This window comes from Phyllopteryx taeniolatus, chromosome 15 (genome assembly GCF_024500385.1).
Source record: "Phyllopteryx taeniolatus isolate TA_2022b chromosome 15, UOR_Ptae_1.2, whole genome shotgun sequence".
Classification (NCBI taxonomy): Eukaryota; Metazoa; Chordata; class Actinopteri; order Syngnathiformes; family Syngnathidae; genus Phyllopteryx; species Phyllopteryx taeniolatus.
Window position 1 is genome coordinate 3,022,736 of NC_084516.1, and position 10,717 is coordinate 3,033,452.

General features: G+C 48.3%; 1 protein-coding gene across 3 annotated transcripts; it reads left to right on the forward strand.

Annotated features, from left to right (window-relative positions):
* Positions 1–427: 427 nt before the first annotated feature.
* On the forward strand, positions 428–10,378 carry enc1 (ectodermal-neural cortex 1). 3 transcript variants are annotated; one of them, XM_061800337.1, is made up of 3 exons: positions 428–705; positions 4,117–5,925; positions 8,081–10,378. In XM_061800337.1, the coding sequence occupies exon 2, from the start codon at positions 4,123–4,125 to the stop codon at positions 5,896–5,898; it is 1,776 nt and encodes a 591-aa protein (XP_061656321.1). In that variant the 5' UTR covers positions 428–705; positions 4,117–4,122; the 3' UTR covers positions 5,899–5,925; positions 8,081–10,378. The 3 variants fall into 3 exon arrangements, with proteins under 3 accessions (XP_061656321.1, XP_061656319.1, XP_061656320.1); XM_061800335.1 differs by lacking the exon at positions 428–705 and adding an exon at positions 734–3,132; XM_061800336.1 differs by lacking the exon at positions 428–705 and adding an exon at positions 734–3,089.
* Positions 10,379–10,717: the final 339 nt, after the last annotated feature.

The window sequence follows — 10,717 nt, forward strand, 5'->3', positions numbered from 1 at the left end:
TTAAGTCATTCCATGACCAACCTTGTAACTCAATTCACACGTATATCAATTCAATTTTGCCCATTGAAAATAACTGAAATGGCATTAATCCGTCCCAGCTCAGACAATATCTATGCCAGACCAAAAGTCAATGTTCTGGCCCTAATATATATTTAAAAAATAAATAAAAAGTCCATGACAGACCAAAAGAAGCACTGAAGTTTTGAATGTTGGATTTGCTCCCATGGCAAGTGGAACGACATTATTTTCTTTCAGAGGTAAACATTAGTGTGTGTGTGTGTGTATTAAAACGACCGCACGTTTTGTTTTTTTGCATGCCAACACCCCTCCCCCTCCTCCCTCCCACTCCCACCTGATTGGCCCCCACGGGCTATCCAAACCCCGCCCCCCGCCGCAACCACGCCCAATCAGCCCAAAGCATCGAGGCGAAGCAAGAGCGAGCTCAGTCAGTCAAGTCTCCGCCGGAGAACAAGAGACGAAACCACGCGAGCACACCGGCGTCCTCCTCAACATCACCGACATCCCGGACGTCCGAGTCACGTCGCGGGGGTCTGGACCCAGATCTGGATCGGTGGGACCGGGTTAGGAACCGAGGGGAGGCGAGCACGGCGGCTGCATCGTGGCTCTCTCATCGTGGCTCTCTCACCGCGGGAATGTCCGAGGGATTCCACGGGCGAGGTTGAACTCCTGCTTTGCCCCGAAGAGGTAAACGAGACTCTAATTTTTTTGATTCATTTTATTTTATTTTTTTAATTATTACATTTCTACTACTCTCCATATAGTATTATTAGCATCACCTGACAGATAGCGAGCAACGATATTTACACTCTGCATCATCATTATACAGTATGCAAAGCAACAGGAACAAAAGAGCAACCACGAGTAGGAATTCATCAAATATTTAGTCACGTAATAAGACGCAGAAATGATTAATATGGGCATTTGTTTACATTGTTACAAAGTTGGAAAGACAGATATTACTAAAATTATACATTCAACTGAGTAGATATATTCAGACACAAGGCCCTATTAGAAATGATCATGATTGTGATAATATTTTATTTATTCTTTATCTGCGTGTATGTGTGCTAAATTCATAACTTTATAGCTGGCAGGAGCCTTTAAAATGGTGCAAAAGGTTGCATTCCTCCCAAAATATCGAATCATATCAGCGAATAAATAGGAATAGTGTTCAAAGTTTAATATCTAATAGATTTACTGTCTTTAATGGCTAAATAATAGCCATTCAATTCATAACAAGTCACTTCAAATCTGGCCATAGTGTCAATACATATATATATGATATTATATATACAAATATATGTTATGGAATTGAGGGAAAATGTTATCGGTCGTTATTTTTTAGCCCAAACATGTACATGTGTGCATTGTAATGAAGTTAACAAAGTAATCCAGATCTGATCCAGGTTGAGTATTTAGTGACAGTGTAAACACAACACAGTCACATCTCTTTTCAGCCATTGAGGTCTCTGTGAAGTAAATTGAAACCATCATTTCAATATAATCCCTCGATAGCCACAAATTTACCTATTTGTGTTTTTTATTCTGTGGAACATATCTCCAATTGTTTGCCCCAAAAAAAAAAAAACCTCACCCTCTTGTTTTTGTATTCTTTCTGGAACAAAAGCCCTGTCTAAATAGGAAAATAGCACAGTAATTGGCTATAAAGAAGTATGTTGACATGATACATCTTGAATGAGGGACAAGCTCTGGTTGTCGGGGAGGAGCCAGTTTTAGCCTGGGTTGTAAGTGGTAAGTTCCGAAGAGTCTTCACTGGCATTTTCCCTGGCATTTTTTTTAATGTATCAAATTATCTGGAAGCCATTTAATTTGAAGCGTAATGTGAGGTGTCGTCCATGTTTTTTCCCCCAAGAAAATAAAATGGCGACATCAGGTGTCACCGGTGAGTAAATGAAGTTTTCGGCGGGCGCATGTGCAAGGACAGCTGGCGGGAGAAGCTAAATTAGATCCAGAGGAGGTTTGATGCTGATCAATGGTCGCCGCCGCGTCCGCTCTTTTTTCCTTTTTGTCTCTTCCAAGTGGACCCATCCGATCCCCATGTTTACTTGTGAATAAAACGCCACCCTCCCCCGCTCCCCTTTACATTCCCGTCCCTCTTCCTGAGTCCGTGATTGTGGACACCTGGCAATGATTTCAAGTTTGCATTCAGCCGGGCCTCAGACGGCGACCAGAGGCTTCCTCACTGGGGCTCCCCCGATGTTGTTTGTTGGCATTTGTGGATTATTATTAGCGTTCGATAATCATTCCAAACACAAAATGCTCATCTACTCGCATGTATTCGGCCGTATACTTCAAAAAGTCACCGGCTGCGCATTTAAAAAAAAAAAAAAAAAAAAAAGACTTGGGTGGACTGAATGCTTGTGGATTGTTAGGATGAGCTCATGGCACCATTAGTCATGTTTGGCGATGACAAAACAAGCCACGATTGAGCTGATAATTGACAGAAAAACCACCCTGCCTATTACTTGGAACGTTATTTTCACTCCAAAAAAAAAGAAAGATCTGCTAGCTGAGAGCGTGGGAATGACTGTTAGCCGCAGATTGTTTTTTTTTTTCATAAAAAAAACAAAAAAGCAGGAAATGATTTCCACCACTGAAGAGCAATTACAGCTGTTTGAACGTATTCATTAATCCTTAAGAACGCCGCTTATATTAATCAAAAGCACTGAATTCAGATTTGATCCAGATTGAGCAACAGTGTAAATGCAACATATAAACCCGCTTTTCATGTGCTCTGTTCCGGCATCCTTTCAGCTCTTAAGATGTTTATCAAGACAAGACGGCACAGTGGATGAGTAGTTAGCACGTCGACCTTAACAGTTCCGCGGGTTTCGGGGGTGGACTCGCAACTCCGGCCAAAGCTTGTTAGCTTCATTGATTCTAAATTGTCCACAGGTGTGAATGTGAGCGCTCACGCTCGTTTGTCTCGACGTGCCCTGCAAGCAGTCCAATAAAACTAGGACGAGCGCGATAGAAAATGCATGAATGGATGTTGAGCAAGCCTTGGTGGAGGTCTGCGCTCCGCGAGACTGTAACACGATGATGAAGTGTGTATTTACCAGGAAGCGTTTTTCTAATTGAATGAGTTAGGTGAGAAATTGGTGCAGTGTGTGTGTGTGTGTGTGTGTGTGGTTTTCGTCTTAGCAGAACCAGAGGCCACGAGGTGACGCGTCACCACCTTTGTCGTCGCTGGAATGCGACCGGTCCTGTCAGGTTGAGGTTTTTGCACTTTGTGAAATATTTCCTCTTGAGCGTGGATGCTTGCGGTGACATCTTCATCTGGAACATAAACGTCGTCGAGTGTCATGCGTGCGGAACAACAACATTTGTTACGTCCAAATTGTTATTTGCGACTTGACTTGTTGTTCATTTACAGTTTTTTTTTTGGGCCAAGACAAATTCATAGAAATGATTACTGTTAAACGTAACAGCCAACATTGGAGTACATTTCAACGATCGAGGAAAAATAACCATCAGTTATGTCAGTGACGAGGATGTAGTGTTTTAGGACCACAGTTGGTGGTCTATTCACAGTTTAAGTTATTGTTAGAGGTAGTTATAAAAAAAATTTCGGGGGTGTCAATTACTCGTTTTTACACTATTTGCAGCAAGGCTCGGTCTCTAACCGCCGCAAATAGTGGTGGACAATTCTTTGCATCCTGTCTCCACATGCTTGTTGCCATCAAAGCGCTTGTTAGCACCCGGCAAAGCTAAACACTAACCAGCTGCTGTGTGAACTTTTACTACACGCATACCTGGAATGCCAGCAAGTGAGAAAACCACTCAGGGGTCGAGCCTAATAGTTGACTGCCATCTGGAATCCCAGGCATCTCCTTCATGCGCGTCTACCTCGTCGTCACCTCGAATTGTTTTGATGCTTCGAATTCTCGGGAGACGACGCCGTCCTTGCCATTTTCTGAGAAACGTTCACGCGTGACTGTGGCCTTCAGGGTTTTGAGGCCAATGATGCAAGTGAGCCAAGGCGGGCTAACAACCTTTTTGGATAATAATCATCATTTTTAAGTAGACTATCATCAGATTCCCCCCCCCCCCCCCCATTGTTTTTATTTACAGGATTCAATGAAAATGTCCGTGTGCGTCCACGAGAACCGGAAGTCCCGGGCCAGCACCGGCTCCATGAACATCTACCTGTTCCACAAGTCATCGTATGCCGACAGCGTCCTCATGCACCTCAACTCCTTGCGGCAGCAGCGTCTGTTCACCGACGTGCTCCTCCACGCCGGCAGCCGCTCCTTCCCGTGCCACCGCGCCGTGCTGGCCGCCTGCAGCCGCTACTTCGAGGCCATGTTCAGCGGCGGGCTGCGCGAGAGCCAGGCCAGCGAGGTGGACTTCCGCGACTCGGTCCACCCGGAGGTGCTGGAGCTGCTGCTGGACTACGCGTACACATCACGGGTGGTTATCAACGAGGACAACGCAGAGTCGCTGCTGGAGGCCGGCGACATGCTGGAGTTCCAGGACATCCGTGATGCCTGCGCAGAATTCCTGGAGAGGAACCTTCACCCGTCCAACTGCCTGGGCATGCTGCTGCTCTCCGACGCCCACCATTGCACCAAGCTGTCAGAGCTCTCCTGGAGCATGTGCCTCAGCAACTTCCCTGCCATTTGCAAGACTGAAGACTTCCTCCAGCTGCCCAAAGACATGGTGGTGCAGCTTTTGTCCCACGAGGAGCTGGAGACCGAGGATGAGAGGCTGGTGTACGAGGCCGCCCTGAACTGGATCAACTATGACCTGGAGAGGCGCCACCGCGACCTCCCCCAGCTCCTCGGGACGGTCCGCCTGGCCCTACTGCCTGCCATCTTTCTGATGGAGAACGTCTCCACCGAGGAGCTGATCAACGCCCAGGCCGGGAGCAAGGAGCTGGTAGACGAGGCCATCCGGTGTAAGCTGAGGATCCTGCAGAACGACGGGGTGGTCAACAGCCAGTGCGCCAGGCCCCGGAAGACCAGCCACGCCCTCTTCCTCCTCGGGGGCCAGACCTTCATGTGTGACAAGTTGTACCTGGTGGACCAGAAGGCCAAGGAGATCATTCCCAAAGCGGACATTCCCAGCCCGAGGAAGGAATTCAGCGCCTGCGCCATCGGCTGCAAGGTGTACATAACGGGGGGACGGGGATCGGAGAATGGCGTTTCCAAAGACGTGTGGGTCTACGACACGGTCCACGAGGAATGGTCCAAAGCGGCGCCCATGCTCATCGCCAGGTTCGGCCACGGCTCGGCCGAACTCAAGCACTGCCTGTACGTGGTCGGCGGTCACACGGCGGCGACCGGCTGCCTCCCCGCCTCGCCTTCGGTGTCGCTGAAACAAGTGGAGCAGTTTGACCCGGCGGCCAACAAGTGGACCATGGTGGCGCCCCTGAGGGAGGGAGTGAGCAACGCGGCGGTGGTCAGCGTCAAGCTCAAGCTCTTCGCCTTCGGGGGGACCGGCGTCACCCACGACAAGCTGCCCAAGGTGCAGTGCTACGACCCCCAGGAGAACCGCTGGACCGTGCCGGCGTCGTGCCCGCAGCCGTGGCGCTACACAGCTGCCGCCGTCCTGGGCAACCAGATCTTCGTCATGGGCGGCGACACCGAGTTCTCGGCGTGCTCGGCGTACAAGTTCAACAGCGAGAGCTACCAGTGGACTAAAGTGGGCGACGTGACGGCCAAGCGCATGAGCTGCCAGGCGGTGGCCTCTGGGAACAAACTGTACGTGGTGGGCGGCTACTTTGGCACGCAGCGCTGCAAAACCTTAGACTGCTACGACCCCACGCTGGATGCGTGGAACAGCATCACCACAGTGCCGTATTCCCTCATCCCCACCGCCTTCGTCAGCACCTGGAAGCATCTGCCCGCCTGAAGACCTCCACTGGCCTCATTCTGTCAGGTACGTCCGGAGCTGGAAAAGGTTCTCACACTTAAGAATACTAGAAAACCTCTTTAATTAACTTGCATAGTGCTTTTACCAAAAGGGGGGAAAAAAAGACTTGCCATGAATCATTCTTAAAATGTAGCTATCAACGTCAATCAATGAATTCTCTTCAATAAAATCAGTGAAAACTAAGTACCAATGAACACAATATCAGTTCCAGGATTAGGAACGACACTAAAGCATGCAACATCTTTTTATACGCACAAAGAAAACTTCTTTCTTGTGCTTGTCAAGGGAGCTAATCTAAAATGGAAGACATCAGATCCGTTTCTTCTTTCTGTAGCTTTGGTCCATCATAATCTTGGTCTTGAGCTTCAGGTCTGTCTTGGACACGACTCGTCTTTTAGTTTCCCTGCTTTGTGTCCGGAAGCTCCTCTTTCCAAAGTCTACAACTAGATTCTCCTCCTGAGCCCTCGAGCAAAATGTTATGTGACGCAGCCTTAAAAGGTTTGCTAATGAAGCTTTCTGACGCGCAGCTTTACTGATTATTCAGATGAATTTCACCGACGTGACCAAAAGCCACACAGTGGTGTCCAGTGCAAAGTTTGAAAACGTTAGCCCTCGACAGCAGTTCCACCAATGGACAGAAAACTGTGTCCGTGTCTATTATAACAGGACACGCCAAAACGCCTGAAATTGACCAAGAAATCAGCCATTTTGGTTTGAAGCAGCTATTTCGTGTGAATTCCGGGACTCATACATTTTATTCTTGTAGTGCTTTGGATTTGAAGTTGATCGTGTGCGGAACGCAGGCACTTAAGAACTCTTGAACGCTGGCTTCTTCCCCTCTAATTGTGCTTCTGCCCCCTTGTGTACGGGAATGCGGTGGGATACCATGTGGTACCGCCACGCATTACACAAATTCTTTGCGTGGGAATTAGAGCGGAGTATTGTGGGAATATTGAGCATGTCGATCCTCAAGACCTTTGAATTCGGGCCGGCTCTTTTTTTTTTTTTTTTTTTTTATTCTTGGGACTCTTTTTCCAGGTTCTTTGGACGCATAAAGGAATGTCGGAGTGGCTCTTAAGGCAGGCGAGTGGCGGGGGGTCCTGGGAGGAGGGGGTTGACCGAGGCTTTTGCATGCGTTGGTTAAGTGACTGCGGGGACGTGCCAGAGGACAGCGAGAGTAATTGACGTAGAATAGGATACTTTTATTGCTCCTGTGGGGGAGGTTAGTGCTAGCCGGTTGGCCAATTAGACGGGGGGGCTTTGGTGGCCGCACGCTAGCAGGCCGCTACGGATGCGGTGCAAAAGTGTGTGGGAATAGCCGTAATGGGGGGTGCGTGAATTGTAGGGAGTAGAAGTAAAAAGTCATCAGAAAAATAAATACTCAAGCAGATAGAGACTGAACCGTGTCGCTTTAGCCTGCGTTTTCTCGCTGACCCCCTCCTCAACCGCGATGATGACGATGAGCGGGCTCGACGCGGGAGGCGCTCCGGTGGCCGACGGCCGCCCCGGGCCCGTCGCCCACACATGGCTGCCGGCTCTTGACGAGAAGGCGTGGGCGAGCATCCGTCGCGTACGTCCACGTCGGATCAAGCCTGGGAAGCGGCTAATAGCGCGGGATTACTCTCCGGCTCGAAACGGCTTTAATCCTGCCACTTATTTAAACCTCAGCTGGCCTTTTGTGTGCCCGACGGTTCAGGCTGACAGCTCGCCGGGTGAAGGCGAGTTGCGAGGCGCTGGAGAAGGAAGGAAAAGGCTGACTGAGGAAAGATTGTAATGAAAGTCTTTCAACCCCGAGGGAAGCGTAACGTCCGAACATCCGCCAACGATCCCGTTTAGACTTTATGGAGCTTCATCTCGCTGGCCTGACCAAGCCAGATGAAGCTCGTTAAAGGTTCTCCCGGCTGGCATGATGGGATGCTAAAATCGAAACATTTGACTGCAGTCTCGACTGAGTGACTTTCTTGACCGCTGTTTCAAAACAGTCTCACAAAATGAATCTAATACTCAAATGATGATGTGTGGCGCTGGGCACATTCTGGACTAGTATTAGCGGCTTGCTACATCAAAATGGGGGGGGGGGGACAGGACCACCCCTCCAAAACAGGTTGATTTCAGATTTCAACATAACATACTGAAAAAACGTATTTCTTTTCTCTTCCAGATTTGGTTTTTTTTTCTTTTCTTTTTTCATCCATTGGACTCCCGACTGTGACGAGGCGCTCCAAGAGAAGACATCCGAGACGGATGCTCCACTAAAAACAAACAATCAAAAAAAAGAACCAAATGGGCCAGAGTGGCGCTTTCGACTGCATTTTGATGTTTTTTTTGTTTAGTTTTTTTTCCCCCTGGACGACAGCGGAGGCTCGCATGCGTTTGGACTGAATGCGCACAAAGCTCTTCATCCGCTAATAAGCTCCTTCCTTTGACCCCTAACCCCACTTATGATGACGTGTGGAGAGCTGAGGGTGGAACTTTTTTTGTTGGGAGGGGGGGCGGGTGGCCAGCTGCCTTGTTTTGGGAACGCCGCTTTCTGTCGCCGATGCTGCTTTTTAACCCTGCGGGTGCTGACTGGACGCGACTGGCGTGAGTTCCTCATATCTGCTCAGCTCGTCCTTTCGTTTAAGTTAATTTCTACTTGTGTTTTTTTTTTTTTGTTAACCTGTTGTTGCTGTGCACCTGAAGAGTTTAATAGACTCTCTCTGTGGTTATTTGTATTGTAATGGATATTTATTGGAGGTTTGACAAGGGACGCAGCAAAAACAACCAACACAATACGACGGTAATAACGTAATCGGACAGGACGGGACAGGACGGGACAGGACGGGGTCGTCAGCCAGGCAGCGCTAACCGCTGTGGCATCGCAGTGCCAAAAGCGCTGCAAAACATTTGATTGCAAAAGAGAGGACAGTCCACTAAGTGAACATAATCATAAGGGCTGTGCTCAGCAATGAGAGCGGCCCGCACACCGAGCGACTAGATATCTACGGCGATGTTATTTCATGCAATTTATTTCTCCTCTGCGTGCGGGAGGGTGGGCACCTGGTCACGCCGTGGGTTGTGCAGTCTTAACGAGGAGGAAGCTCAGATTTCCCACAGCGTGAGGCCGCGAAGGCCGCTGGGTGGGGTGGGGGTTGTGATGTCGAGCCAAAAGAATTCCGACGCAGCGCCGCGAAACCTGCTTTAAATCAGCCGTCGCGCACGCCTCCGCCAACGCCCCCGCAGCTCCTCCTCAAGGCCCCCGGAAAAGTGCAACAATTAGCCGCAGATGAGGCGAGCGCGTCACGTGATGACCCGCGGTGACTAACGGCGAGCGACGCCAAGAACGCTACGATCCTCGCAGCTGTCTGCGGGACGAATGGGCGGGGGTTTCCTGGTTAACTGTGCGGTCGTGCCCCTGCTCACGTTTCAAAACAAACGCGATACAGTTGTGTTCGGAAAGCTTCAAATCCTTACATTTGTTTTTTTTTTTTTAAATATTCCAGCCTGTGGAAATATGTCTTTACGTGAAAGCAAACAAAAGTTGGGCACCGCTGAAAGAATTTCAATGACATCATCGATTCATCGACTTGGACTGGACTTTCAACATTACAGCAGACTGTCGGACATCGGACATCTGTTTTATACGTCACGCGTCTAATTTGCGGACGTCAGCGGCCATTATGTTGCGGTATTATTCCACCTTGCTAGGTTCCGTGTGCGAAAGGCACAACAAAATATATAGCAGCGTCTACGTCACGTACTGCTTAAACTGAAGAAATTGAAGAACCGCTCCGCAGCTGTGTTGCATTAACACTCGGCACTCACTTCTCCCGCCCTGTTAAGTAAAAAAAAAAAAAAAAACGATCATTCGAATATTTGCCATTTAAAGTGAAAAACAGTAACGGCTTCGCATCTGTGTTGCATGAGCCCCCTTCCAACGCTCCGGCGAAAGAGTTTCGGACGTCGCATCGGATGGCATTGTCGCGCCCGTCAGGTGCCGCTGCGGCGGTAGCAATCGCTTTCAACGCAAAGTTGGTTGCCCTGGCCAGCATTTATTCATTTCGAAAAATATAAAAATGTGATGACAGTAACACCTTCCTTTTTCCTCTGCATTTCATCTCGAGTAGTTTCACTGTGTTTTAGTCAGATTAAGAAGTTTGGCATCTAAGAAAGGGCTTTTTTTTTTTTTTTCTTTTTTCTTGGGATCACGGTGTTGGTTGCTATGATGAACATTTTGAGCTCCAACAACACTGCTTTTATCCTGATAAATATTTATGCGCGTATGTTCCTAAAGACCCAAAAAATAATAATAAATTCAAGAACTGAGTCCACGTGTTGCTAATTGAGATTTGGTTTGTTGTCATTTATGTCATGACTCATTCAATTTCTATGGCATTATTTTGTACATTTTTTTTTTTTTTTCCACAATGTGAAATCCATGGCTGAATAAACACGTTTTTTTCCTCTTGGCTGTAAAGAACTTGTGTGTGTGTGTGTGTGTTTTTTAAGGTGCTATATCACTGCGAAATGTGCCTCGGGTTTTGCTTCTCGCGAGAAGCGCCGCATACTTTCCCTTTCTCTCCCGAGTCACCTTGGCAACCATTATCTGCAAAGTGTGGGGGCTGGAGGAGAACACGAAATGTTAAAAAGCACCCTTCCTTCCTCCTCCTCTCACTTCCCTCCTTTCTCGCACTTTTTTTTGGAAAATATATGTATCTAAGTCACTATCACGCGCACACAAAAAAAATTGTCCATTTCCCCGTGTGTGTTTACATTCCTCGTCGTGACACCGGTCTGAGAAACACCAGTGTGACTGGAT